The sequence below is a fragment of the Aureobasidium subglaciale genome, assembly GCF_000721755.1.
Source record: "Aureobasidium subglaciale EXF-2481 unplaced genomic scaffold scaffold_27, whole genome shotgun sequence".
Classification (NCBI taxonomy): domain Eukaryota; kingdom Fungi; phylum Ascomycota; class Dothideomycetes; order Dothideales; family Saccotheciaceae; genus Aureobasidium; species Aureobasidium subglaciale.
In genome coordinates, this window is record NW_013566968.1 from 170049 (window position 1) to 197376 (window position 27328).

At 50.8% G+C, this 27328-nt stretch overlaps 11 protein-coding genes across 11 annotated transcripts; 7 read left to right on the forward strand and 4 right to left on the reverse strand.

Annotated features, from left to right (window-relative positions):
• Positions 1-2114: 2114 nt before the first annotated feature.
• AUEXF2481DRAFT_32865 (glycosyltransferase family 31 protein) lies at positions 2115-3455 on the reverse strand (the record flags this gene model as incomplete). The annotated part of the gene is made up of 1 exon (XM_013484684.1): positions 2115-3455. The coding sequence occupies one exon, from the start codon at positions 3453-3455 to the stop codon at positions 2115-2117; it is 1341 nt and encodes a 446-aa protein (XP_013340138.1).
• Positions 3456-4254: 799 nt separating this feature from the next.
• AUEXF2481DRAFT_459782 (uncharacterized protein) lies at positions 4255-5096 on the forward strand. The gene is made up of 4 exons (XM_013484756.1): positions 4255-4338; positions 4399-4563; positions 4616-4937; positions 4990-5096. The coding sequence occupies exons 2-3, from the start codon at positions 4509-4511 to the stop codon at positions 4924-4926; spliced, it is 366 nt and encodes a 121-aa protein (XP_013340210.1). The 5' UTR covers positions 4255-4338; positions 4399-4508; the 3' UTR covers positions 4927-4937; positions 4990-5096.
• Positions 5097-5693: 597 nt separating this feature from the next.
• AUEXF2481DRAFT_8356 (glycosyltransferase family 2 protein) lies at positions 5694-8566 on the reverse strand (the record flags this gene model as incomplete). The annotated part of the gene is made up of 4 exons (XM_013484675.1): positions 5694-7502; positions 7557-7918; positions 7974-8448; positions 8513-8566. 4 exons carry the CDS (start codon positions 8564-8566, stop codon positions 5694-5696), a joined length of 2700 nt encoding a protein of 899 aa, XP_013340129.1.
• Positions 8567-9168: 602 nt separating this feature from the next.
• Positions 9169-10551, forward strand: AUEXF2481DRAFT_82958 (uncharacterized protein). The gene is made up of 3 exons (XM_013484740.1): positions 9169-9463; positions 9522-9921; positions 9972-10551. The coding sequence occupies exons 1-3, from the start codon at positions 9414-9416 to the stop codon at positions 10284-10286; spliced, it is 765 nt and encodes a 254-aa protein (XP_013340194.1). The 5' UTR covers positions 9169-9413; the 3' UTR covers positions 10287-10551.
• Positions 10426-11765, forward strand: AUEXF2481DRAFT_48226 (uncharacterized protein; the record flags this gene model as incomplete). Its single annotated transcript, XM_013484716.1, has 2 exons — positions 10426-10513; positions 10570-11765. The coding sequence occupies 2 exons, from the start codon at positions 10426-10428 to the stop codon at positions 11763-11765; spliced, it is 1284 nt and encodes a 427-aa protein (XP_013340170.1).
• A 389-nt stretch (positions 11766-12154) lies between these two features.
• On the forward strand, positions 12155-14089 carry AUEXF2481DRAFT_69672 (uncharacterized protein; the record flags this gene model as incomplete). Its single annotated transcript, XM_013484737.1, has 3 exons — positions 12155-12319; positions 12371-12739; positions 12794-14089. The coding sequence occupies 3 exons, from the start codon at positions 12155-12157 to the stop codon at positions 14087-14089; spliced, it is 1830 nt and encodes a 609-aa protein (XP_013340191.1).
• Positions 14090-15174: 1085 nt separating this feature from the next.
• On the forward strand, positions 15175-15864 carry AUEXF2481DRAFT_32871 (uncharacterized protein; the record flags this gene model as incomplete). The annotated part of the gene is made up of 1 exon (XM_013484685.1): positions 15175-15864. The coding sequence occupies one exon, from the start codon at positions 15175-15177 to the stop codon at positions 15862-15864; it is 690 nt and encodes a 229-aa protein (XP_013340139.1).
• Positions 15865-16430: 566 nt separating this feature from the next.
• AUEXF2481DRAFT_43876 (uncharacterized protein) lies at positions 16431-17107 on the forward strand. The gene is made up of 3 exons (XM_013484708.1): positions 16431-16725; positions 16779-16909; positions 16964-17107. The coding sequence occupies exons 1-3, from the start codon at positions 16680-16682 to the stop codon at positions 17021-17023; spliced, it is 237 nt and encodes a 78-aa protein (XP_013340162.1). The 5' UTR covers positions 16431-16679; the 3' UTR covers positions 17024-17107.
• Positions 17108-17867: 760 nt separating this feature from the next.
• Positions 17868-19899, forward strand: AUEXF2481DRAFT_101556 (uncharacterized protein; the record flags this gene model as incomplete). Its single annotated transcript, XM_013484757.1, has 1 exon — positions 17868-19899. Exon 1 carries the CDS (start codon positions 17974-17976, stop codon positions 19897-19899), a length of 1926 nt encoding a protein of 641 aa, XP_013340211.1. The 5' UTR covers positions 17868-17973.
• Positions 19900-20380: 481 nt separating this feature from the next.
• Positions 20381-21325, reverse strand: AUEXF2481DRAFT_69668 (uncharacterized protein; the record flags this gene model as incomplete). Its single annotated transcript, XM_013484735.1, has 1 exon — positions 20381-21325. One exon carries the CDS (start codon positions 21323-21325, stop codon positions 20381-20383), a length of 945 nt encoding a protein of 314 aa, XP_013340189.1.
• A 289-nt stretch (positions 21326-21614) lies between these two features.
• Positions 21615-23605, reverse strand: AUEXF2481DRAFT_32874 (uncharacterized protein; the record flags this gene model as incomplete). Its single annotated transcript, XM_013484686.1, has 2 exons — positions 21615-23433; positions 23487-23605. 2 exons carry the CDS (start codon positions 23603-23605, stop codon positions 21615-21617), a joined length of 1938 nt encoding a protein of 645 aa, XP_013340140.1.
• Between the last annotated feature and the right edge of the window lie 3723 nt (positions 23606-27328).

Here is a 27328-nt window from a genome sequence, read left to right on the forward strand (position 1 = left end):
AAAACAACATCTCGGTTGAGGTTGCATCGACTTCTTCCCCATGTTTGTTGAAATCATCTGCTCCACCTTGGAAAGGCCTGCACTCTACGCCCTAACGCGCGACTGATTCGAATTTTACTTGCGACTGTGCGCTCAGCATGTGCATAACTTCTGTTCAACCGGCAAGCCTCGCCATGAAAGTGGTAAAGATATGCCGGGCAAGTATGTTTGAACTGCAGAAAAGTGTTTCCACCTTGATCTTCTAGGATCAACATATGACGATCTCGGCCGATATTGTGCTAGAACCGGACCGCAGACCTCATCCGATTCTGGCTCCTTGTTTTGCTCTTCCGGAAGGCGGGACTTTGCATGGCCGAGTCCACATCTGTCAGGATCTCAAGCAACGTCAGGAGACGACAGAGAACAGGCTAAAAGCCCACGAGCGTTCCATGTGGACAACGGAAGGCCGTCGGATTCCTAATTCAGTTGAGAACAGCAGTGACGCACTTACAATCAATCTCGCAGAGGGACGCCTTGGCCGTCTCGTCTGCTTCGATTCAACATTTTCGGCTAGCACTCTGATCGGCTTGTTGATCTCTTAGAAAAATCTTCATACAGCTATTTCTCCTTCATGAGCTTTTGAGAGATACAGGATGCCTCTTGTCTGTAAAGAATCTCAACCAATTCGAGCGCATTAGCTGAACAGATAAAAAGTCAAACGACGGAGCCGCCAGACAAACGGGCCGTTTTTGTGAAGCCTGACGCTGTCGCATTCGGCATTGTCGGTAACAGAGATAAGGATTTCGAAGGCAGGGGCCGACCGAGTGCTTATGCAATTCAAATATCAACATATATGCCTACCGAAATCGCTTCATTATCTGAAGCTACTGAGGATCCTCTGATGACCAACTTCAACAAGCAACAAGGCTGACAGACACAACTCCGGGCGACGAGGCCGAATTTCGGTACGGACAGACCACATCGGCATCTAGCATGCTTGCTCTTTGCCGAACTCACCGCGATTGTGTTTGATTAACAATTATCCAATCTTCGGTTTTGCTCGACGCCTTGTTCACTAGGCTCTTACGCTGACTGCAGACTGTAGCAGACAGAGTAAGAAGTCAGGCCAATCTGAGCACATCTTTACTCGAACCTGATGCGAACGATCCATGTGTTGTGGTCCAGCGATACTGCGTGGTGTTGCCATCATCTCAGAAACCGTTGTGTACGATGGTGCTATCGGATACTTCGTGATGCCAACAAGCGACTTCCGATGCGAAAACGCAGACAGGGTCGGGACCTCAGCAAGCATTTGACGGACTATCGACGGCACTGCTCGTCAGTTCGTCATGATGTGTTACTTTCGTCTGCTACGATACTCAACTTATGTATCTCCGCGTATGCTCGTAGTTTTTGGTGACGCTGAGACGTTGTTGGGAGTGTATGTGGAGCGTAACAGTTTTGTGACATCTTGTCGGGTTAATATGACTTCGAACTGCACGCAGTCACATGAACAACAACCATCGAATATCCAGGTTTCGACAAGTCAAAGAAGATAGAATGGTCTACTACCATAGACACACACAGTGACCCAGTAAGCATCAAAATCATTATTACTGTACAAGAGCTGCGGCGTCGCTCGAGCAAAGAAGGACCACCGCAAATCTTTCCCATACCAGCTTTAGTTCCTCTCCAAATGCTCAAAGCGGGCTGGCAAAACACAGAAGTACATTGCGGCCATTGCTTCTGCAGAACCAAGCCTAAGTTAGAAAAGATTCGGCGCAAATTCTTTGACAAAACGAACAAACATACAGCAGCAGGGATTCCCACGTGGTCACCCACCGTAGTACTAATCTGCCGTTCAACTGCTTATGTATGGCAGAGCGGACGGGATGCCCAGTTTTCAGCTGACTGTGGCCGTATGTGCTTAAACTACCTTTGTGTAACAATATATCCATGCGATATCGTGCATAGCGCTGGTCTACACGAATCTGCATGTCGAACTAAATGACTGCAAGACCGGTCAACTGCTTGTTGTGAGTAACGCTTGCAATTATCATGAGCCACGAAAAGCGTGCCTTATTTCCAAAATCCCAATGCAATGGATTGTAGCGCTGTTGAGCACGACTTGTGCACTATAGCGCCCATTCCTGATCTCCTCCACAAGCTTCCATGTCCCGCACGAAAGCATCAATTCGATCTAGGATCCAACCAGACTGCAATATCGTCCCAGCAGGCTCTTGAAACGGCCGTCCTAATTTAACATCGGAAGAGACATGACAGCTCTTCTCTTTGACAGAAAACTGTAGACATTCTTCTCTCCTCATACACTCATCCTTGCAAGCTTCGAACAAGTCTACGCCGGCTTGCAAATCGACATGTTCTGCACTCAGATTGTCCCAATCATCTTTGGAAGGCTGCAGGTACGGTAGGACGAAGCGTTCGAAAACATCCTTATATTTCAACGAGCACGACTCGTTACGCCCGAGCAATTGTTGTTCAAATTGCCAGACAGGTTCGATCTCTTCGGGTGCCATGTGATGGTAGCTGACCGCTCTGTGACACCATAGTCTTTTAGAGTAACCGTTCGCCGTATATTTGACAGAGGATATTGGTGCATTCTGCAGGTTCGGCCACGTCCATGTCAAAGAGATGCCGGCGTCCTTTAACAATTTTCCCAGTACGCAGTCGCCTGCCCAGTGATTGGCAGTGAACTCTTCATACTCATCGCGATTGTTTCGGAACTTCTCAGCAGCGGCTTGCATGGCGGGTTTGGAAATTGCGAATCCAGAGCCACCGTGACCGAACACTACGTCTCCAATCTGTTGTTGATTTCCTAGGTAGTATGGTTGAGTCTTGTCAAACTTGGCAAGCCATTCTGCAAGATTTAACCAAAGTATGGCAGTGTCTGCTTCCATAAAGAAGTACCAGTTGGCGTCCGGTCGGTATTGAAGAGCTTTCTCGATGAGCGGCAGCAACTTCCACTTGTCCAATTTCCAAGCTGGATTGTTAATCATGCCTGCTCCCGAGTTTTGCACAGAAGACCATTGCTGTAGCTCTTGGAGATCATAAGATGCTCTGTCATCTTTCTTCAAACGGTTGTACAGTTCAAAGTCAGAATTGTTGACCTGATACACGTCGCTCACTGTATCCAAGGCATCCACGACAGAATGACCGTCGACACTCTCTTCGATATCAGAGTAGACCACATAGTGTGGCATACATTTGAGTGTTGTTCTGAAGTGTACAGGAAGTTTGGTCAGTGATTCGGTGGCTCCTGTTCTCAAAATCACCAAAATATCTTCCAGACCAGGTATCGGTATGCATTTGTGATGACGCTTGGAAGACCACTTTGCCATAATTGTATCGGAGACAGAACCTCTACCATGATCATACCAGGAAAAGAGAAGCAAAGTCGATGAGATGATGGTAGCGCGGATGAGGTTGCGCAACGAGAATACATTCAGGGTAGACATGAGATTGAATGTATGACTTGGTGGGAAACCAGATTTTTGCCAACATGAATTCTGGTCGTCCCTCCCTAATAAATAGAAGTATTCATGGTGCCTGCGACCAAGGCTATGAACATGTTGCGGCACAGCAGCGGGTAGACTTGTGATATGTGGTTGCGGCGCTTAAAAAGCAGTGGGTGAGGTGTCCTCTCCTCACCGGGCCACTTCCCACTCAGAAAGCGATTAGTCCTGAGATCAGCATGAGGCTGTGGATTCCCTCTACAGGGAGAACAGTATCGAGAATGTTTTACAATAGCAACATTAAACACACGTGTCGGAGTGAAGTGTCGAGGACGAACGAAATCTGTTTCCCGGTTTCAGCATTGCGGCGGAGAACAGCGGCAGCTCCGTCGACGTGAACACCAGGGAGCGCGCATCCTTATACAGACCGACTTCCATGTTACTGTCGGGCCAGAAAATTGACCTGCCTTTCGGTTCGATGTAGGGAGTACAATATGACGACGCGAAAAGGTGGCTGGGAAGCGACCAACCTCCTGCAAAGGGTACGCGTCATGATCGTCATATAGCACTCCTTCCTTCTTTTGATCAACACCAAGGTTCAACAACATGCTGCATCGCGGCTGTCGCTGTCGCTGAATACCACAGATATGGTAATCGCGATCTTCTGACCGTGGAGTTGGCAGCCGTCTACCTCACCAATTCACACGCGTTCCAACCAAAACGTCAACTACGTGCAGAGGAATAGAAAAGAGACTATCCAGTCATAAAACTGCTTACACCTTATTTCTTCGTCACCGCTTAATTTCTAATCATCAGCTGCAAAGATCTCAGACGTACAATGTGAAAATCACGGCAAGATGACAACAGTCAGAGCCATGCGGTCAAGGTATTACAGCATTTACCAATGCGAACTGCCGACCACCCAAGCCTTACATCGTTAAATAAGCGGTAGATTCTGGTGCAACCCCATCTGCATGTCTCGAGTAAACTCCGTGTAACACCAAACGAAAATAGAGATTGGACAATGAGGAGTTCAAGTACAACAGCAACACATATATGCATCACAATGGCATTGTGCTTCTCCTCACAACTCTACTACATATATGCCCAAGTGGATATTTTCAATCGAAGACACTTCAAAATGGCTTACACAATGACAAAAGACAGCGACACATTTTCAGACACCTTTTCCGACACCAGTACCCTGAGAAGCGGCATAGCAACCACAGACTTCGCACCCCAAACCACCAAAAACACCGAGTTCGTCGCTCTCCAAACCCTTCTCGAGACGCCAGAATTAGGTCCTTCGACATCATCAAGCACCAATGAAACAATCGTCGAATCACAATCTATTTTACGCAGAAACAAGAGAAGGAAGACCTACTGGGTAATTGGATTGACAGTGTTTGGGAGTGTTATAGTATTGACGGCTATACTTTCTGTGGTGCTTGGACCGAAACGTGTGTCTGAATAGGCATATGCTTGGTGAGTGGTTTTTGATTGCTGATCGAGCTTGTGATAACTGACGACTCGGTAGAAAATCTTTGAGCTCCAAAAACCAGGATTGAGACGCAGTCCGACAATTACATATGCGACTTGATGGCTCCGTGTTCTCTCGTGAGCTCGTCGCTCTTCACACACCTCACTGCTACGGATCACTGGCTAGAAGAGTGGCCTCTCATTAGTAGCTGGATGATATTTCCTGAATAAGCCTCGTCGTACATCTTGCGATGAGCACAGATAAAACGCACATATCACTGAGATGACAGAGAAACCGTCCTGGGTCTATGACAGGGAGGTGAATTCTCGGAGTGGTGGCAAATCTACTCAGGACCAGCAAGGGACAACCTATGGCCGACCGCAAGGGCGGCACTTCTTACGACGCGAATGGCAACGTGTCACGGACACCTCTATTCTATTTCTGTGTCTTTATGGCGAGAGAGTGCGGCCAGGAGGAGTGCAGCCTGTGGACAGTCAAGCCACAAGCCGAGACGATATACGGACCACGACCATGATGAGACATGAGTTGAACATGCAAGAAAATTTCTGTGGCTTTCAAACCAACCAGTGGTATATGAGCTGAGTATGCAAATATGCGTTCAAAGACAAAAACAAAAAACAAGCAGCATGTAGAATCCATACTCCGACAGCGACGAGAAAGACCTTCAGAAGTGTCGTGCCTTTCCAAATACAATCTTTTTATGCAAATGCAAAAACATGGGCATGAACGTTAAAAATATTCTATCTGCGTGCGAAACAGCACAGCAGACCAGACTTGGCAAGGAACCAACAGCAACCGCAGAAACGGACAAGCGCAACGACGGCGTTTGCCCACAGCAGAGCCTGGAAGAATCTTGCAGTACGCTTGCTAGCACCACTAGTGAAGCCAAACTTGTCGACATTGTCGCTGGTGATTGCGACAGCAAGAAGTGCGTTACTGAAGATCCAGAAAGTTACTAGACGAGTACGGAAACTCTTGTACGAGTCCTCGAGAGTCTTGGCCTCTTTCTCCTTGGGGGCAACGTATGGTGTCAAGGCACGTTTTACAGTCGTCTCGAACTGTGAGTCGATATCCGCTTGCGCGAGATCGACTTCCTCTATGACCGTCGCTTTACCGTCTTGTGCCTTTTCTGTCTTGGCTGATGGCAATGCGTCGGCCTTGTCGGCACCCTTGGTTCCCCATGATACATCATGCCAATTGCTAAAGGCGTAGACGTTGAGGATGTTGATGTACGAACTCATAATCAGAAGATATTGAGGGAATGAGGTGAACATGTGCCAAGGGTCGAGGTACATGAAGGAAGCGACGAAGTAGAGACCAAAGGTCGCAGCCAAGGCGATGACGATGATACCAGGACCCGTGGAGGAGAAGAAGGACTTTACAAAGTCGCTGGCACTATCTGTATCGAAGCCCGGTCCTCCTGTAAACGCATGGACGACTAGATATAGCGCATCGACAGTAATGTAAAGTTGTACAAGACCGAACCAGCAGAATGAGACGATGTAAGACCATTTCGAACCTTTGGGTCTGTTTCCTAAGGCCAGGATGAATTGTAGAAGGACGAATGCGAGGTAGATGTACTTGACGATGGTGTTGATGATGGGAGTTGCGTCGTTACCGAAGGGGAAAGCATGATTGTTGTTCGAGGAGCTGGGACTACCGACAAGGTCCATAATGACGGTAGTAGTCAACCAGTATGATGCAAGAGAGAACCAAGTGAGGATTTGCTGGGCGATGTTGTAGATGAGTTGAATATGCAGGAAGAACATGCGGACAATGTTGTGACCACTCTTGTACATGCGACCGAAGTGCATCAGAGAGTAGATGGAGGCAGCGAAAGAACCGTTCAGCCAACGACGGCGCTGACCGATAAATTCTGGAGCACTGTCAGGCACATCGGTTTCACCCTTGGAGGCCTTGACGTAGGTAAGATGCCATTTGGAGCCAGCCTTTGCGACCAGCTCGAAGCAGAGAATGCGATCCTCGGCCAAGAACATGTTCTTCTTGAAAATGTTCATGCCTTCGATACCCTTCTTGCCGAGCTGCTTGGACAAAGTGTGATCACCGTGGAAGTATTGCTCCAGAGGACGGCCCATGATGGCGCGGAAACGGTAGGCAGAGAAAGCACCGGGCAAGACACTGACGTATCCAAAGGAACTTTCCAGCGGTTTGTCGAGAATGTTGGAGATCTTGTACTCGAAGTTTTGGGCTGCAATCAGGGGGTTGACCAAGTTCTTCCAACGAGGGCCCAACATGGCGTGAATCTCACCACAAGCACCCCCAAGATCCTTGTCGTTGTAGAAAGCTTCCCACAGAGCGAGCAGAGACTTATGGCCAGGCTTTGTTCCGGCGTCGAGGAGAATACAGACTTCGGGGTTCAGGATGCGACCAAAGGCGGTGAACAGCCATCTGTGCGAGTTGATCTTCTTGCTGTTCTTCTGCTTGAGACAGAACATCATCTGCACTGGAGGCAGAGTGGTCGGACCATCGTCCAGCGGGCGGATGAGCTGCTGATTGGCGGTAACGGAGAGCTGGGTTGTGTATTCGAACTGCAGGGTGTTAGTATTTGACATGGCACGAGTTGCATAGTCATGTCAACGCACAATGTGAGCAATCGTCTCGTTGCCGTCAATGTCCTTCTTCATGATACCGTCCTGGAAGACACCAATGGTTGCCAGGACGTCCAGAGTACCCTTGTCGCAGGGGTCGATACCGTCGAAGACCAAACAAACGACAATCTTCTGCCATGCCGGGCCTCCTTTGTTCCAGAACTCGGACTTCTTGAGATTGACGATTTCTCGGATGTTTTGCATGACACCGTGCAGAGTGCGGGCAGTGAGGACCTTGTCTTCGTTGTAGTACGTGACTGCAATCAGAAGCTCCGTGTGACGGTTGTACATGGCCGGACGGAGATTGTAGCCGTTCTTGAGGGTGAAGTCGTTGGGATCGCATGTTGCCGCAGTGTCTGTCCTGGGGGTCAGCGCTGCACTCTCTCGGCTCCTGGCTGCTTCGTGACTTACAGCGCATGTGGGTAAACTCCTCGCTACCACTCTCGAGGTCGTTTCTGTATTTGGCCTGAACGGCGTTCTGGATAGCACTGGGCACGGGATAATCGGCACTCAGGACATTGCCCTGCACCAGCTTGACCTTACGTGTGGCATTGCGCTTCAGACCACCGCCGCCAGCAGCCGGTCCGCCGATGGCAGCTCTTGCTTCCCATGCTTCGGTCGATGTTGTAGCAGCGCGAGACACAGGAGAGCCTGCAGGCTGGTATCCTGGGTCCTCGAGATTGGTGCCTCGGTACTCGTCGTAGCTGTCGTACGGCGGCACGTGGTGTGTGTTGTCGGCGTACGACTCGGTCAAGCTGTAGCCGTGGTCTTGAGCCACTGGCGTGTGCGAGTGCGTGTCGTCGAAGGGACCTTGGTAGGCTCCGGTGGGGTTGGTATGGAGCAGTGAGCGCTCCACTTCCTCGTCCGACTCGTGCTGGTTGTGGTACTGCGGTTGCCGCCTGTCAGTCATCTTCTTATCCATCTTTGACATGTGAGGAGGAAGTTCGCACGTCGTTGTTCAAGGCATCGTGGTCGTAGCCGCCTGGGACGCCATGGTAGGCCATGCTGGGCAAACTCTTGGGCAATTACCCCTTACTGACGACTGAAGCTTGGTACGGTACACTCTAAGGAATGCAATGAAACAAAGCCTGTTGCCGCGCCTAGCAGGTATCAGATCTGTGACCGAAGGGATGGATGTTGGAAGTCAGGAAAGAAGAGGTTGAAACGACAACAAAATGCTTCACCGTCAGGGCGTCCGATGCGAACGAAACTCGGACAAAGGAAACCTTGGAAGTCACTGTTGGTCCCTGAGCCTCCAACAAATTGCGGAGTTGCTGCGACCTGTCGAGCTGAAACAAGTCCAGCGCTTCGAAACACACGACTCCTGGCCCAATCACCTTTCTCGGAATCGGTCAACTTTTCTCGCCCATCGAGGATCCTGTCGCCTGTGTCATCTTATTTTCTCCTTTCTCATCTCCATCGTCCTCTTCTCTTCCATCACAATTTCTGCATTTCCACAGTAACCCTTCGTGAGTCGTGTTCCAAATATAGCACCATCTTGCTGTTGACGCGCTCCCCGTCTGGAGCTGTGACCTCCTCAACTTGGCAACGGCACGATCGGTGTGAACATGAGACAGGTCTTCGAGCCACTCCAACTTGCATCTGCAGACTGCCATCTCACCTCCTGCAGCCATTCATTGCACAGAATTCCACCTCCCGCAACGTAAGTGGCATTGCAGTCACCTGACTCGCGGAAGAAGTACTCGGTACCTCTCACGAATACTCCTTTTTCTTGACGCTCGTTTTGCGCTTTGACCGCCGTCACTGGCGTATGTACTTTACGGAGTACACTCAGCCAACTGCGCCTCACTTTTCCATTCTCGTTGCCGTCCGTAGGGGACGCTGAACATCATGGGCGAATTGATTGTAGTGTGTTGCCATGCCATTTGCACAGATTCCTTGTAAGGCTTCCATTATCTGCTGTCTATCTTAGGTATTCATTGTCTTCTTCCTGAACAGGAATCCACACGAGGAACAAAGTTGGCTGCTGAAGCCTTTCCAAAAGTCTGATCCGACTACCGGAAAGCCAGGTGAACACGAGACCTTCTTGCTGCATATCCAAGCCGGAGCAAGTGCACTCCGTAGAGCTGGCACCGTTCTCGTCTTCTCGGGCGCGAAGACAGAACGAGACGCTCCTTTGAGCGAAGCCGACAGCTACCGAAATGTCCTTACGCAATGCCTCGGCGAGTCCAATGTCGTGCAACAAGCCCTGGCGAATGGTAGGATAGTGTGCGAGGACGCTGCAACAGACAGCTACCAAAATCTGCTCTTCTCTCTCATCAAGTATTACGAGGTTGAAGGCAAGTGGCCACAAATGATTACCGTAATCACACATAGTTTCAAAGAAGCTCGCTTTCTTGTCAGTGGTACGCAATTCGACACTACGGACGTGAGTGCTAACGACCACAGGAATGCCACGCGGACGCAATTTGCTGGCCTCGTAAGATGATTCGTGTGCAGGGCATCAACCCTCCTTTTCCTCTATCGGAACTACGAGATGTACAACGACTAGAGAGAGAGACTTTGGATCTCTTTAGAGCAGATCCTCATGGCGTATATGCTCCTTTGTCTTCAAAGAGAGCAGCAAGACAATGGTCCGAAGATACTGACCTACTCCGAGGAATCTCAGACGCGTCTGTAAGGCATTCTTTACAAGAGCTCTTAGAGACTCGTGAGCGGACTATGTTCTCGCAACAGTTGCCATGGACAGAATTTGGCTCTTGAACAACCAAATCGATAGGGTTACAAAAAGAAGAAAAGAAAGATCATAGCAGTGTGATGGTTGTGACGATGCCAAGACGAGTCGGAGAAGCATGTGAAATCGCCGGAGCAAGAAGGCATCTGGTCAACAAGTTTTCTCGACATGCGCCCCGTGATACGAACATTCTCGACATGTCTGCGACAGCTGCCGCGGCCTTTATCGCTTCGTGGCATCCGACTGCAAACCACAGGTGAGACGAGAGCGTATGACTAATGCTCAAGAGGGCGCAATACTGATCGATCGCAGCGGCGGCGGCTGATGGAGTCCTCTCGCCCGCCCTCCTCTCACGAGCTCGGTCAATGGCACAGGAACACAAAAACATTACAGCACAACTTGCCGAAGGCTTCGATACGAAAGCAGCAAAGAAACTGGGACAATTGACATCGGTCAACAACGCATTGAAAGAGTGGGAAAGGGCAAACGATTCCTTGTCGGAATTACGAACACTTCTATCCGACCCGAAGACAGACAAAGATCTCGTTGAGCTGGCAGAAGAAGATCTGGCATCCTCGCAGACCGAGTTCTCACAAGCTTCGGACGCGCTCAAGATTGCACTCGTGCCTCGCCATCCATTCGCCGATTTGCCATGCCTGATCGAGATCAGACCTGGTGCAGGTGGTGGAGAGGCGGCTTTATTTGCTGGTGACCTGCTCCGCATGTACACCTCTTACTGCAACCGCCTAGGACTCCGGACGTCCCTGCTCAAATTCGAAGACGCCGATGGTCACGCAGACCCCAAAGGCTCGGATGCGCCTCTCCAAGAAGCAGTGCTTGAAGTTGAGACTCCGGGCGCATACGGCTCCCTGAGGTGCGAGGCTGGAGTCCACAGAGTACAACGTGTTCCAGCGACAGAGAGCAAAGGACGCACACATACCAGTGCTGCGTCCGTTCTGGTGCTTCCATCATTCCCTGCAGAACCATCGCAGGAGCTAGGAGAGGCCAGCTTCGATGATCCGACCAGTGACTACTACGTCGACCCCAAGGATGTTCGCACCGATGTCATGCGCGCAAGAGGAGCAGGTGGACAGCACGTCAACACAACCGACAGTGCTGTCCGGTTGACCCATATACCTACTGGAACCGTCGTCGCCATTCAAGACTCCCGTTCGCAACCCAAGAACAGGGAAAAGGCTTGGAAACTACTTAGAAGTCGGCTCGCCCAGTCAAGGCGTGAGAAAAGAGAAGAGGAGATGATTGCCTTGCGCCGAAGTGTTGTTGGTATCGCGAAGATGGGCCGAGAGAACAAGATCAGGACATACAATTGGGGTCAACAGAGAGTGACGGATCACCGCAGTGGCATCAGTGTGCACGGCCTGGACGATGTACTTGAAGGAGGCATTGAGCTCGAGCGTGTCATGGAGAGCGTCCGCGGATGGCTCAGCGAGCAAGAAGTGCTGGGTCTGGCTGCCGAGGAGGAGCTGATTGCGAAGAAGGACTCTTGAGCTGTACCATTAGCAAAACCATATCACTGTATAACACAGCTTGCGATAGCATCAAAGTCGGACGTTTCCGCGCAGCTTGTACAGATCGCTCACGTAAAGTCCAACGCTCGATAGCCGGCCGAGGTAGGAGATGGTGTTCGCCGCTCTATGACGGAAATGGAAGGTGGGATGCTGGACCGGCCAACCATGCCCCGCCTCTTATATGTTTGTGACTGCCGAACAAGAACAATTATCGGGCTGCTTGCCGTCCCTGTGTCATCTGTTGAATATAGGCCGTTCCTTCTCTCCGTTCTTGTAGTGCATAGGTTCCTTCTTGAATCTTTTTAATTTATCTTGTCCGTTAAATTCGAACATCCCCACAGCCCTCGAGCTTTCCCCAGTCTTACAAGATGCCTCTCAATGCTCAAGCCATTTATCCTGCCTCGGACCCAGAGTTCCTCGCATTCCCTAGCCGCAGAAGTGTAGTACACAGCACAAAAGGTATTGTGTCAAGTTCACAGCCCTTGGCTTCAAACTGTGGCCTTAAAGTCTTGCAACAAGGTGGAAACTGTGCAGTAAGTCGAGCAGCTATATATGAGATAGGCAATGACTGACGCGCTACTCAGGATGCCGCCGTCGCAGTTGCCGCGGGTCTGAACATGACCGAGCCTGGTAGCACAGGTATCGGTGGTGATATGTTCTGTCTGTTCTACGACGCAAAGACCAAGCAGGTACACGCCTTGAACGGTTCAGGCCGCGCTCCATCAAACGCAACATGCGAGAAAGTACGAGAGTCACTCGGCATCAAAGATGGTCAGTATGGTACTATTCCCATGCATAGCGCACATGGAGTCACTGTACCGGGAGCGCCAGCCGGTTGGGTTGATGTGGTAGAGAAGTTTGGCAGCGGAAAGGTCAGCATGGAACAGATCCTGACACCTGCCATTGAGTTGGGAGAGAACGGCTTCCCTGTTTCAGAAGTCATGGGTTACTACGTGAGTACTTGGCCTACATACTTGAGGATGACACTCTCCTAACAGCTTGTACAGTGGTCGAAAGCCGAACAATCGATCCGAGATGCATCGCCCAACTTCGCCGAAATGTTGAAGAAGGACCCCAGCGCAAAGGACGGATGCCGCGCACCCAAGCCTGGTGAGATCATGCGTAACCCTACGCTGGCTCAGACCTTCCGCGAAGTTGCCAAACATGGAAAGGCTGGCTACTACACTGGAAGAATCGCAGAAGAGTTGGTTAAGGTTGTGCAAGATCTTGGAGGTTTTATCTCTCTGGATGATCTGAAGAACCACATGGAGAAGGGGAGCGAAGAGGTCGACCCAATCAAGCTCAATTTCCGTGGACAAGGTATCGACAAGTCGCACGGCGAGACTATGCACGACAAGAGCTCGGAGGGCGTCGATGTCTGGGAGCACCCTCCCAACGGACAGGGCATTGTCGCTCTGATGGCCTTGGGTATGCTGCAAGAGTTGGAGAAGAACGGCAAGATCCCCACCTTTTCTGAAAAGGGCCACAACTCTGCAGAGTACATTCATGCCGTCGTCGAGACTCTCCGTATCGCATTTGCCGATGCCAGCTGGTGGGTCGCCGACCCTAACGTCGTCAAGGTTCCTTCCCAAGAGCTCATCTCTGAGAAGTACCTTGCTGAGCGTGCTAAGTTGTTCGATCCCAAGAAGGCTGGTGACATTCCTGACCATGGCTCCCCTGCACACAACCACTCTGACACTGTCTACTTTGCTGCAACTGATAGCGAAGGTAACGGTATCTCCTTCATCAACTCCAATTACGCTGGTTTCGGTACTGCAATCATCCCCAAGGGTTGTGGTTTCACCCTCCAGAATCGTGCCTGCAACTTCATGCTGCAACCTGCTGATCACCCCAACATCTACGCACCCAACAAGCGTCCGTACCACACCATTATCCCCGCTCTGATCACCAACAAGGCAGACCAGAGCTTGCACTCTGTCTACGGTGTCATGGGTGGTTTCATGCAGCCTCAAGGACATGTACAGGTGCTGATGAACATGCTCGTCTTTAAGATGACTCCACAAGCAGCTCTTGACGCACCCCGTATCTGCATTGGCGCTGGCATGCCTGATAGCGGCGACGTCTTTGATAAGACTGTCTACCTGGAAGATGGTATCACAGAAGAAACTGCCGACAAGTTGCGTGCCATGGGACACAATGTCGAGATCATCAAGGGCCATGGTAGAGGTCTCTTCGGCAGAGGACAGGTCATCAGATGGCACGTTGATCCCATCGAGGACCGTGGTGTCTGGAGTGCCGGCAGCGACTCCAGAGCTGACGGCCATGCTCTGCCCTGGATGTAAGACGCGAAAAGTTATAACTAAATTATGAGATATGTAATGTGCTTCTTTCCTCCTTCTTCTTAATCACGACTTGAGTCCTTTGATTCTGCTCTCTTGTTGCTACTAAGCCTTCTCGTCTTTCATATCTCATTCTAGTCGTCTTGCCCATGATGACGTCTCTGCAGCCCCTGATCTTCTCCTTGTTTGAGAACACGAGCATGCCTTTCAGTTTTCTCGTACACCTGTCGATCAAAATGGAACATCCCTACAAACTTCACAACCTCCCCAAGCTCTCTCCGAGCTTTGCACACCTGCCATGTCTTGCGGATAAATGGTTTAGAGTCAAAGAGATTTGGTTGCCGTTGACCATGAGCGTCCAATTTTAGAAGCAAGACCCTGGGAGCCGTTGCACGTGGCGCGCGTCAGTTTTTCGAGATCTGTCAGTGATTTTTGCTATTTTTATTCTGACCTTCTTTGCCAACCACAGACTGAACAGTGATGGCATTACCTGGACAAAACATGGCCAAATTTGTGATTCAAGGATGCAGCTCGATAAGTGCTAGCGACCATGAATCAAATGAGTCCGCGACTGACATGCGGCGGGCAAGCAATCTCGAGAGTCAGCTAGAAGTCTCGGACGCCTGGACAATCTGTGGCAACGTTTATGCTTAACCATAAGCCTTGAACTCTAACACAGAATACCCACCGCCACTGACGAGCAAAGTGATGGTCGAGGCGGTGCCTGGCCCTAGGTCTCCATGCTGTCGTCCTGAGAGACGACAGGGCGCTGCTACCTTCAATGTAGGTCTTCATCAACGGTTGCTCGTATTGCTCCACAATCTCTTTGCCCTTCCATCAATTATAATTTTGGTGCACAGAGCCAGTCGAATGATGATCTCTGTGCTTTCTTTGGAACACAGCAACGTCACAGTATCAACAGGCTGATCAATGTGGCCAGGGAACGCAGATATATAAGAAGGCAGGAAGTTCAAGAATAAGTCTTCTCACCCCATCAACCAAACATCTGTTCTCATTCCATCACCACACTTTTACCACAACCAATCTCAATTATCTACCACATATCCAACCCAACCAATACCGCAAACATGAACTCCTTCAAGACCGCCGCAATCTTCACCTTCCTCGCCGCTTCTCAGGCCATGGCTCTTCCTGCATACTCAGGTCCTTGCAACCCTGCCCACAGCTACCCCGACGGCGTTCAATGCGTCTCCACCAACGGAGCCCTCTCTCTCGTCACACCCACACCTTCTGCCACCGGTGGTTTCAACTGCAATCCCGCACATTCGTACCCCGAAGGTGTCAAGTGTGTCTTCACAAACGGCGCTCTCTCGCTCGTCACCCCTGCTCCCTCAGCAAAGCAGACCAGCAGCTTCTTCTGCAACCCAGCTCACAGCTACCCTGCTGGCGCCGTCTGCACTGAGGTCTCTGGCTCCTTGACCCTGGTCACTCCCTCGCCGTCCGCCACAAACTCATTCGCCTGCAACCCTGCTCATCAATACCCTGAGGGCGTCCGTTGCGTTTCTACAAACGGCGGATTGGCCCTTGTTACACCTACCCCTACTCCAGAGTTCAAGTGCAACCCTGCTCATCAGTACCCCGAGGGTGTCAAGTGTGTTTCGACCAACGGAGCATTGAGCCTTGTCACTCCTGCTCCCTCTGCTACCGGAGTCTACAACTGCAACCCTGCTCACAGCTACCCTGAGGGTGTCAAGTGTGTCTCTACCAATGGCGGTTTGAGCCTTGTTACCCCTACTCCTGCTCCTACTACTTACTAAGCTGGCTTATGAGAGACTAGAAGCTGGCTTCTTCATTGTACATATACCCATCATATCGACTGTCTTCATCAGCGAACTAGAATAGATCATACTGCACCATAGCCTTAGGAAATACAACATTGATTTCTTAGATTCGAATCTCATCCAGGAGTTCAAGTTCTATGTGACACACGATTGTTGAGACCGAAATGCTCGGACATCACGTCTTTGCCCAGCGGCATGAAGACCTACCGATGAATGGAGTTTAGGCGCCAGTCCCAATGCTTATGTTTTCGCAAGACAGTCCAGAAATGTAAGTTGGTGACCGAGTTCATGGGTTTCGAATCAATCCGTATACCGAACGCCACGCACGGTTGTGGGGCATCTCTACAGTGACGCAGCTCATAAGACCTCCCCAAACCATGGAGTAATGGTTAGTCCGAGCACACATGGATTGACGTGATGCATTGTATACGCACCGCGGTCAAGTAAGTTCATGATTGAATATGGTGTTGTAGTGGCAACTTCCCCACAATACGGAGAGCTGAGCCTCATCGCGTACAGCGTACATCGTATACGTCGCTATATCGTCATACTGGTCAAGCTGCCAGGCAGTCGTTGATGCAATTTTGCATACGTTTCCTAGAACATATGGGGATGGAAGGTAATGGTAGCCTCATCATGACATCGTGATCGTAGGTCCAAGACCCGAGTGCCAGAGCTGAAGAGAAGGTATATAAGTCTGGTTGTCTGTACACTCGGTGATCTTTCTATCCCTCGTCAATCAACTACTTTCCAATTCAGTAATCAATCGATTCACACACCAATCTACAATCATGCCTCAAGGAACTGATCAGTCTCACGCCGTCGGTGGCTCCAAGGGTACGCTCCACTCTTCCACACTTGCATCAACCACCAACTAATCAACTATACAGTCCCAGCAGCAGCTCAAGAGAAGCTCCCCCAGTCTGTCGAGGAGAACGTACCAAACGAGATCCACGACACTGGCTCGACCGGCAGCAAGTCTCACGCCACTGGCCCCTCCAAGGTCCCTCAGATCATCCAGGTAAGCTACAAATGCTACATCCGTATGTTTCTGCTTTTACTAATGATTTCGCAGGACGCAGCACCAAAGAAGCTTGAGGAGGCTCTGCCTGAGAAGATCCACCCTACCAAGTAATGTTGGAGGAATGAATGTCATGTGTATTATGAGAACAGAGCAGCCGCAGTCGGCGTTTTAATGTGAAGTTTCAGCCATCGTACCATTGAATGGTCCTTTGTATCGTGTTTGTCGTTGTTCTTGTGGACTTTGGTATCATCGCGATATTGGAGTTGAAAGTGTAATGACGTGTAATAGGCAGGTAGGTGCTTAGGACGCGTTATAGAACGCAAGATTGCCTAGTGACTGCGTTCCATAACAGAGTCCAGTCGCGCTTTGCGCAAACTCACCGAGCAGCCATTTCTGCTCAAACACGACCTTGACACAAACCGTTCGCACAGCGCGATCTTAGCCACTGTTGAGAAGCCGACACGAGTCAATTGCAGTCTGCTGTCTACATCCCAATGATCTCCCGATGAATGAGAGGAGAGCGACGCACGTGCGCCAGCGAGCTCGGAAGGTCCAAGAGATGCCCAGCACTGCACAGCCCTGGTCGGGTCTGATAGGCAAACGTCCGCCTATTCATGACTGGCCGACATTATCCAATCGTCCTAAAAATTCTCGAGTTTGGTGCTTTAAGCCGACTGATGCTTGTAGTAGAGATAGCAGCCGTCGCGACAATATACCTCACGGTCCTCACTGCCACCAATGCGAGCTTATCTCTTATCCGGAGATCGGAACTGCATGCTAAACAGCACATCAATATCGCGCTTATCACTAGCCTTACGATCCCGCCGACGATTACACTCGAGTACTAGGGACTGTTGGAGTAGTCAAGGCAGAGAGTCGGGGTAAGAGTTTGTATGAGCTCGCAAGAGGTGACTAATCGTTATCCCTCGTGGCCGCCATGCCTGTGAGTCTATGTCAACCTTGTTCGGCCGATCACAAGGTGCAGTGATATAAAAGACTAGCCAGGTCGCTGTTGTAGAGAAAGGTAAGGAAGTCTCTCGTTTGGGTCCTCAATACTAAACATGGTCGCTCGCTGCTACCTGCCTGTCGCTTCTGCGCTGCTACTACTTTCCCAATTCACCAGTACAACCTTCGCTTTCAAGTTTACTCCTACTGGCCAGACAGTTCAGTTAGATGGATCGTCCTACTATGTTCCTCCGGATGTTGTGTCTACCATCACCGTTTCGAAGCACTTGAAAAAGGCTCTAGACAGTGCTGGTGGATTACTTCCTTTCACCGTTGTCAACGCTGGGTCCTTTACTTATGGAGAGAAGGACTTCAGCCAGGATATTGCAGCCTACACCGCCAGAGACGATGTCTTCAGCAAAGGCTTCATGGAGGCTGTCTATGTCCAGTACTCTAACGTGTCAAACCAAAGAGGCTTTTCGGCACCTAGACTATCAAGCAACAGCAGTGTGAGTGTGGTCACCACCGGATTTGCCTCGAACACCTCCACCATTCCTACTGGACCATACTTTGTGACATCTACTGGTGCCGTCCACGAAGCCTGGAAGCTCTTCAGCGATGTCCAAGGCGCCTTCTTGGAGACTACCATCACAAACAAGGATGGCACTTTCTCCGTCTTGCCTGCCAATGTCGAGGGCCAGTCCTTGGCAATTGCAGTACCTTCTCGTCTATACTTCACCAAAACAGAGGAAAAGCCGCTAGCAGGCGTCCGTCTCGGTATCAAGGATATCTACGATATTGCTGGTTTGAGAACTTCTAATGGAAACCGAGCATGGTACCATTTCTACCCGGCGGCCAACGAGACAGCTGTCACAGTTCAGAGATTGATCAATGCTGGCGCTGTTATTGTTGGAAAGATGAAGACCTCTCAGTTTGCCAACGGTGAAGTTGCCACCGCAGATTGGGTGGATTATCACGAGCCTTTCAACCCCCGTGGTGACGGTTACCAGGATACCTCTTCATCTTCCAGTGGACCTGGTGCAGGTGCCGCAGCATACGATTGGCTTGATCTGACTCTTGGCTCTGACACCGGCGGCAGTATCAGAAACCCATCTCAAGTGCAAGGTCTTTTCGGTAATAGACCTTCATGGGGACTTGCTCCACTTGACGGTATTATGCCAATGGCTCCTCAGCTCGACACTCCAGGTTTTTTGACCAGACATCCTGATATCTGGATTGCCGCCTCCAAGGTCCTATACAGCGACAATATCACAATGTCGCACAGCTACCCTTCAAAGATCCAGACCATCAATTGGCCTACCACCAACGACTCCGTCGCCGATGGTCTCCTCCTCAACTTCCTCGACAAAGTCACAACTATGCTCAACGCCTCCACCACAACTCTCAATCTAACCGAGAAATGGAGTCAAACTCACCCTGTCAACGTGACCTCCTCAGTCCTCGACCTCATGAACCTCACCTACGCCGTCCTGATCGGCCAACAAACAACCTCCCTCCGCGACCCCTTCTACGCCGCCTACTCAGCCGCAAACGCCGGCCGCGTCCCCTTTATCAACCCCGTCCCCATGACCCGCTGGGCATGGGCAGACAGTCTGCCCAAATCCTACCTCCCCGCCGCCATTGCAAACAAAACAATCTTTGAAATCTGGATCTCTGAAAACGTCCTCGTCGCCGATGACAAAACTTGCAGTGACTCTCTAGCTTTCTATGTGGGTGGAAAAGGCAGCACGAATTACAGAAATGCTTATCGCAAGGCTCCTGGTATCCCTACAGGGTTCGACACCAGCAGAGTTTCGAACATGGGAAGTGGACCTGATTTTGTGATTCCTATTGGAGAAGCACCGTATTTCTCGAACATCACATTAAGAACAGAGTACTTGCCTGTTAGTGTGGATATCTTGGCTGCAAAGGGTTGTGATGGTATGATCTTTGGGTTGGTGCAGGATTTGGTAAAGGCTGGAGTTGTCAAGGGCACGAGGGCTGGGTATAGTGGTGTTACGGGTGAGCAGATTCTGTTTTAGATGGAAGGATAGTTTTGTGTGTAGCGTAACTTGTAATGATCAATGAACCTTTAGACTTCTACTTCATGCACGTTCACTCCATGTAACGACATTGAAGGGGAATGTACGATCGAGACGAAGAGAGGTTAGAGTTGAGTCGCTATAAAGCGATGGAAGTCACGTAAATCAAGAAAGCACGAGCGGAAGATGGACAACTCAGTGTCGTGATCTCAATTGTGACTTCTACTTGCTTGGACACAATTTCTCTTGACCGCGGTGCCACTCTATGTGGCCTCGTGGTTCATGCTGACGACCACTTGGGTATATCGTCTCCACGGCGCTGGGATGTCTGGATCCTGCGTGCAGTCGTGTCGCATACGACGGCTAGCGAAACAGGTTCCTGGCCGTAACAAGCTTGCAGTAATCTTGACAAGACTCGCCGTCACGAATGTGCCGATGATTCAATGTCGATAGGTGGTGGATCTATTCGACGACTGGTCATTCAGCCGGAGCCTCTCAATGCCATGTCGACGATAAGTCTTCCTCTTTCTCCACCCAAGAAGCCAGCGCCTTCTTCAGCCTCATCCTGCTCGAGATCGAGACTAGCGTCGTATGATCTGCGTACCATCTCTTCATCAACCTTGACGCCATTCTCAGCCAGCGCTCTGATACAGCCAGCGACTCTTGCGATCTCTCTTCTTGTGTCCGGACTGATGTCGTCGTTCTGGCTCGAGTACATGGTGGTGCTGACTTGTTCCTCGATTCTGGTAATGCTGACATCCTTGCTCTTGTCTGCCTCGATGTGCTTGGAGATCCAGATGTAGCCGTTGACTCCGAGGACAACATCGACCTCGCCGCCTCTGCTAGAGGTCTGCAGGGTGAAGATTTGTCTCTTTGCTCTTACAACGCCAGCGCCACCTCCGACACCTGACACAGCCATGAAGTAACCGTTGCGCAACTTGCCGTACTTCAAACTGCGGGTATGTAATGAAGCCGAGCCATCTTGGAACAGACTCTGCACCTCGGCGACCAATAGCTCTCCCTCTTCGAAGAATGTGCGAATGTTCAACTCATCGACGCTGGTTCTCTTGCGCAGAATACCACCAGGCAAGTTGATACTGCTCAAGGGTAGAGCAGCAGTCAAAGCGCCGGCAACATCAACCTTCCACCTCCTCGACTGAACCTCAATGATCCTTCCAATCACCAAGTCTCCAATTTCTGGCGTGTAGCGGGCGCGTAACGGTACGACGGAGAGTAGCTTGTTGGTCTTTTGCAGTGTACCAGCGAGGGTTGAGCGAATGATGGGCGCTAGGTCGCCATTGTCGTTGATATATGTGCCGTGACCGCGCATCCATTGAGGATCTGAGGTGATGACCTCGCCGGGCGTGATGATGTTTTTTGTTCTCTTCGACGAGCGCGCTGCGTGATCTTCGTTGTCCAGGTCCATCTCGTCGTCTGAATCATCGCGCTGCTGTGCCGGCGCAGGCGCTGCTGGCGAAGGTGCAAATATTTGGATCGGCATTTTGTATAGGTGTGTATCTGATTATTGCGAATTGAGACCGCGAACAATTTCTAGACGAAGCTCGAGATGGTGATGCAATGCTATGCCAAGCGCTATGACTTTGTACAGTTTATGAAACTTGCATATTATGTGCATGATGCCTCCGCCTCAGATTCTGTACAACCATATCCCCCCAAAACTCCAGGTAAACCATCCGACCCAGTATATCCATTCCTCATTCAAAGCTGAACCTGCTGTTTGGTCGTGAATTTGCTTCGCCATCGTCTCGGATTTCACTCCGCAGCACCACCTCTTCTGGCTGCACACCTCTTCGTTCCGTCGGTCCTGTCGTTGGACTCACCGGGTTGCTTCGATCGACACCATTGTAGACCTCTTCGCGCCGCCTCATCATCTCCTTTTCTGTGATCGTTCTGCCATCTGCTTGTGCTATATCAGGCATGTCGCCAGGCATTTCGTAGATCTCCAGGCCGCCTGCCTCACTTGTAGGTGACATTGGATCCGCCTGTGTCGATGACCAAGTACTACCTCCCCACCCTAGAGTCGAAGGGCTTGCCAAACTTGACTCGGGACGAAGCGATGGCTTGGGTTCTTCGTGCACTGTCGAGCCTTCCAATTCCGCTTTCGGGAAGACTGTGGTGCCCTTCTCTCCATCGCCAATTGTGGTGTGTGATACCGAATCTCGTGAAGGTGATGATTCATCGCCCGTTTCTTCTTCTTCTGACAATGCCTTCTTCTTCCTTTCGCGACGAACGTACCACGCGACAAAGCCTATGAGTGCAATGACACCGACGACGCTTCCTGCAACAATCCCACCAATCGCACCACCACTCAAGCCTGAAGAAGATCCTGCAGCATCTGAAGTCGTTGTGGCCGTGCTTCCAGAAGTAGCTCCTGAGTATCCACCGTTCTCGGATGCGGGAGCTGGTTCGATGATAACAATCTCGCTAGCGTTCCCAATGTTTTGCGGCCAAACACACTGCGACACGTTGAACTTTGCACGTTCGTAATCAACAGTGATGTATGCTTCCTGCATGAATGTTCGACCAAGCGTATACTGAGTGCTATTTGCTGCTCGTCTGAGTGGGAAGTAGCTCGATTCGGTCGCTAGTCCTTGGTATGGTGATTGTGCTGTCTGATCGAACGCAGAGTAGGGTAAGGAGATTGTGGTCGTCTGCCCTCCTGCAGCTTTGGTGCCAATTGTAAAATTGACACGAGCATCGCGAGCTAGAAGGGATGCGTGAAGTGTGAAGTTGACGAGGTACAAGTTATAAGTGGGGTCCCAGACCAACCCAAATTCGCGTTCAAATGCCTGGCATGCATCTAGAGGGAGCCAGATCTGGCTCACAGTGGAGTCAATCAAGGCGAATATCGGCGCTGGCAAGAGTTCAACGTTTGAAGATGAGTTGAGTGCGAAAGTCTCGATGGACTGGATCGCGATGAGTGTATCTTTGGCAACATCGGAAGAAAACTCGAACTCGACGTTGTTGGCTTCAAATCGGCTCTGATCGTATCCGCCTAGGGTCAATGACCCTGGCACACCGGAGAAGCGATAAGGAGCTCCAGCTGTGTATCCAAACGAGATGCTGGGGATTTTGGATTCGTTCTTGAGCTTCGTCATGAGACTGAGTCCTTGAGCATCGTCTGACCAGTTAGTAGGCTTCGGATTCAGTCCTAAGTTACCAAGCCAAAACTCTGATACTGCAAATGCACCGACTGTCGTGGTTTGAATAGTGGTTTGAGCCGAGTCATCCAGGACGATATTGTCGTAGCCAAAGTACGCATTTCCGGCGAGTCCCAAGTTCTGTTCGATACCGAACTCATAAGTGCCGACCTGTGTCCAGCTTGAGGATTGACTCAAATTGAAGACTTCGCCTCTGGATTCAACGCAATCGTTGTAGTTGGAGTATGCTGAACACCCTTCAGGACCCACAACCCACGTTTGATAGGACTGCCATGACGGAAGGACGCGAACCTTTTGCGCTGGTGTTCCTATACTCAGATCGAATGAGGACCATGCGCCATCGAGACCATCCCTTGAGAGTTGTTAGTATATGGGCTGACCGTTCGACCAAGAATATCCGCATACCAGGATTCGTTCGGAGGCACTACTACTGGTTGGACACTACTACGACAAGAAACTTTCGCAAGAGTTGTCGCCAGAAGAAAGCCCAGTCCGGCGGGACGACCAAAGAAGGACGGCGCCATGGTGGTGATTTGCCAGTTGACAGAGAAGCCGAAACCAGAGAGTCCAAGCCTACATGAGAACCTGCGTGCGCGTCGAGCGTCTCTACAATTCCTCAAGTCGCAAGGGTTGCGCTGCCTGACTGGAATTACTGTAGCAGTTAGTCGTGCAGGGAAGAATCAGACAAGGACCTCGTCAGCATCAGATCGTAAAATCATCAACCGTCGGTTAGAGCGAGAGCTAGAGAATCGAAATGCGCCAATCACATGGAGTTAGGCGGATTGCATGAACGCGAGTACCACCCCATGTCGCTACCGCATGTGGCTGACCCTTGGTAGATCACAAGCGAAAAAGGTCTTGTAGAGTATCTGGTCCCTGCCCGATGCTACAGCACAAAAGTATAACGGTGCACCCCGCACCAACCAAGATGCTCCCTTTCGAATTTTCATCCTAGACATCTCATTGCTCTGAGGCTGTAAGGAGGCAAGGAGGATTCAGAACCCGTAAAAAGCCCTGCTTGGCAAGATGCACACTCCGCTAGCCTTTCGTGCATCGCGCGAACCCCGCGGAGTGGGCAGTGACCAACTCTCTCTTCCTTGTCGCATCCTTTCCAAAACGCGAGTGAACAGATCCCACTCCCGCGCCGCTGGGCTGACCAGGCTCTGCAATGCTTCTCGGACTTGACACCACTGCGTGTCAAAGGTACTTGTAGTCATGTCAGATACCCAATCCTTGCTGACTGCTGAGCTTGCTACGAATGGAGAGTCCGATTTGAAGACGATTATCGCGGTGGGCTTGCGAGATCCCCGCAGGTCTTGCAGCTCCATGCGCGACTATTTCGGGAAAGGCTGATGTTGTGTCACCCTCGGTAACGACAGTCGCTCATCTTGCCTTTGCAATTGAAGAGTCAAGTCAACGGGCAGACGGTGTATTTTAAGATCGCTCCATTCCTCACTGAGTAACAAGCCCGTATAGCGCACTGACAGCGAACGTGATGGCTGCGCTTCGGCTTCTCAAAGCTGCTTCGGAGTCGAGTAAGCTTTGGGGCTGATCCTGCATACGCACGGCCGGACTGGAGCCAGTCAGCAGGTGTCTGCCGCCTGTTCGAAAAAGAGAGGTTGAATCAAAACTAATGGGAAGACGCGTTAGGCTTGGCAAAGGCACTGTTCGTCATCCCATCTTCCGCTGAAGTCTTTCTTGCATCTTGTGTGGATCAGAACCCGGCCAACTCACACTTCCATCCTTGTATGTAACGGATCAGCCTTGGCGTAAGATGTTCTTGCATCTTTTCCTTCAACGGGCCCTGAAGTAGCAGAACACTGTGACATTGAACCTTCAAGGTCGTCGCCTTCGATCTCTTCTTTTCCTCGTTTGATAGTTTCCTTGCAGTCTCTCGTTAACAAGGCTTTATCCGTCATGAGATTCATTCTTGCATGAGGAACACACTCGTATTGGGGTAACGGCGAAATGTCGTTTTATACTGTCGCTCTAATTGCCCTTCTCTCTGGAGGCGGATCCTGTGCGGACACACAAAGGTCTTATGGTGCGTTTGTGTAAACATCATAGCGTGTGTCTAAATTGACTCGGAGCAGGATGGAACATCACTTCTTCAGCAAGCACGACTTCCTCGACTTCTTCCACACATTCAGACACTGTTAGCCCAAGCGCATTCACAACTCCTAGTAGTCTTCCGCTCTTTGTTTCGACATCAACAGTTCCGCAGAATAGCACTGAGGTAGCATTGGTGACAACATCACAACAGGCTGGATCAGCATCATCGTCCTCGATACTAAGCAGTCAACAATTTTCCGAGATCTTTCATACATCGCAACTTTACACCCTTCACAGCGATGCATCGTCAACTTCAGCAACGTATGACTTCAGCACCGGTAGGTTGCCAGCCAATGTCCAATCGCTGGCTTCCGAATCAAGGTCAGCCCTCAGCTCATCGAGTATGGTAACTTCCAGCTCGACAATATTGTCACATGGTCCTTCGGCACCGTCATCAGGAATTATCGCGTCGGAATCGGCCTTTCCGACCCCCCAAGCAGCTGCGGAGGCCGAGTCAAAATCTCCATCACCGCCTGACCCAGTAGACGCAGCGACCGCAGAAACCGCTTCGGTAGCTCCTCAGTCCGAGACGCAAGTTACGTCCAGTACATGGCAAGTCGGCATCTCACCATCCGCGTATGCGGCAAGCGCTTCTGTATACTCAACGCCAGGGCAAGACGAGCCACAGCCAACAGGTAACTCTGGCTTTGGCGGTCTGGGCTCTCTAATATGGTCAGGACTCTCCGGGTCTCTTCCGACGGACAACGTTGGTGCTGCAGACCATGTCGCTGGACGCCCTCCGGCTACTTCTGGGCCGCCATCCTTAGGCGACTCTGCTCCTGGTGTCTCCAACCCTGTCATTGTGCCAGGACAATCGGGATCAGCTGCTATCACGGGCTATACCGAAACGGCACTCGTGGTTATAGTTCCAAGTGATGGTCCTGGCACTGGCGACCATGTCGTCTCGAACACAGGGCCTCTCTACTCAGAAGCGACCCCGACCTCCTCCAATCAGGGACCTCCAAGTGACGGTGGATCAAGTGTGTTCTATTCACCCAAATACTCGTTCAGCTGGAAGTTCAATACCAGTACTACACGTCAGTCCTCGAGGACTGACAGCAAAGTTTCCACCGAGACCCTATCCCACCTTACAGCTCCTCGACCTTCTCCCCATAATACTGTCGACAAGAGTAACGCAACTTGTGGAGGCATTACTGTCAACGTTCCCGATGCATCTTTAGATTATTGGTACACCACAGCACTGGACTACGCGGCCGCCACGTTCTCTATTCAATTTGACAGTAATGATTCCGCCACTGGATGGTCGCTTTTACCGGCCAGTACCACCTTTAATGTTACGGATGCGCTACAGTACCCAATAACTCTTCTGGTCGCTTCGACAACCACGACGAACACCTACGGTCTGTCTGTCACGTATCTCACAACGGTGCACGTAAGCCCAACTCCTGTCTATGCATCTACAGTGGTCGTCACCCAAACAGCCACCAACGCAATCAACTCTACTACTGGTAGAGGTAAGATACCTTCGGATGCCGTGATCACACCGCCGCCTGCAAGTACTGTGCTATCTGCTGGGCCTGGCAAGCCGTCTCTGACCGCTTTGACAAACACTCATTTCGTGTACTTCTCACAGTATGCTCTTGATACCGAGCACACCACTACGCATCAAAATGGTACGCCGGCCTGCGTCACCTCTAGGGAAATCAAGAACCTTGGGCATAACTTTGCTATGGCATACTTTGGAGACAATCCTGATGGCCAGCCTCTAGTCACCGGTGCTTTGTCCGACGACTTTCTAGAGCTTCTTCCTCAAAACGCCAAACTTGCAGCGGGAGCTTTTACCGCCGAGCCTACTCTGATCGTTCCAGTCCAGATAGACTACGTTGCAGAAGGTGTTCTCGCTGTTGAACAGAGTGCAACTTCTGCGGCGAAGGGGTACCCTACATATCCCCTGGCATACTCCAGTGCGTTCGCGGCCACCTCATATCAGGTTGTTCCGGCTTACAGTCAATCGCCTGCTCCCGTTTTCGCTCCAACAACACGTAAACCAGCCACTCCATTGATCTTCTTGAAGCCCACTGGTACTTCGAGCATAGCTGTCACTGACTCACAGCTCGCTACAAATTTCTACATCGTTTCTCCTACTAGTGCCAGTGCTTTCGTGGAAATCACGC

What these genes read in the sequence shown, in the direction of transcription:
- AUEXF2481DRAFT_459782 (XM_013484756.1), top strand. Translation starts at nt 4,509, where the DNA reads ATGCATCACAATGGCATTGTGCTTCTCCTCACAACTCTACTACATATA. An exon ending in TCTACTACATATATGCCCAA is followed by an intron (nt 4,564 to 4,615) that starts GTGGATATTTTC and finishes CAATGACAAAAG; the next exon opens with ACAGCGACACATTTTCAGAC.
- AUEXF2481DRAFT_43876 (XM_013484708.1), top strand. Translation starts at nt 16,680, where the DNA reads ATGCCTCAAGGAACTGATCAGTCTCACGCCGTCGGTGGCTCCAAGG. An exon ending in CGCCGTCGGTGGCTCCAAGG is followed by an intron (nt 16,726 to 16,778) that starts GTACGCTCCACT and finishes TCAACTATACAG; the next exon opens with TCCCAGCAGCAGCTCAAGAG. An exon ending in AGGTCCCTCAGATCATCCAG is followed by an intron (nt 16,910 to 16,963) that starts GTAAGCTACAAA and finishes ATGATTTCGCAG; the next exon opens with GACGCAGCACCAAAGAAGCT.
- AUEXF2481DRAFT_82958 (XM_013484740.1), top strand. Translation starts at nt 9,414, where the DNA reads ATGGGCGAATTGATTGTAGTGTGTTGCCATGCCATTTGCACAGATTCC. An exon ending in GCCATTTGCACAGATTCCTT is followed by an intron (nt 9,464 to 9,521) that starts GTAAGGCTTCCA and finishes CTTCCTGAACAG; the next exon opens with GAATCCACACGAGGAACAAA. An exon ending in TCAAAGAAGCTCGCTTTCTT is followed by an intron (nt 9,922 to 9,971) that starts GTCAGTGGTACG and finishes TAACGACCACAG; the next exon opens with GAATGCCACGCGGACGCAAT.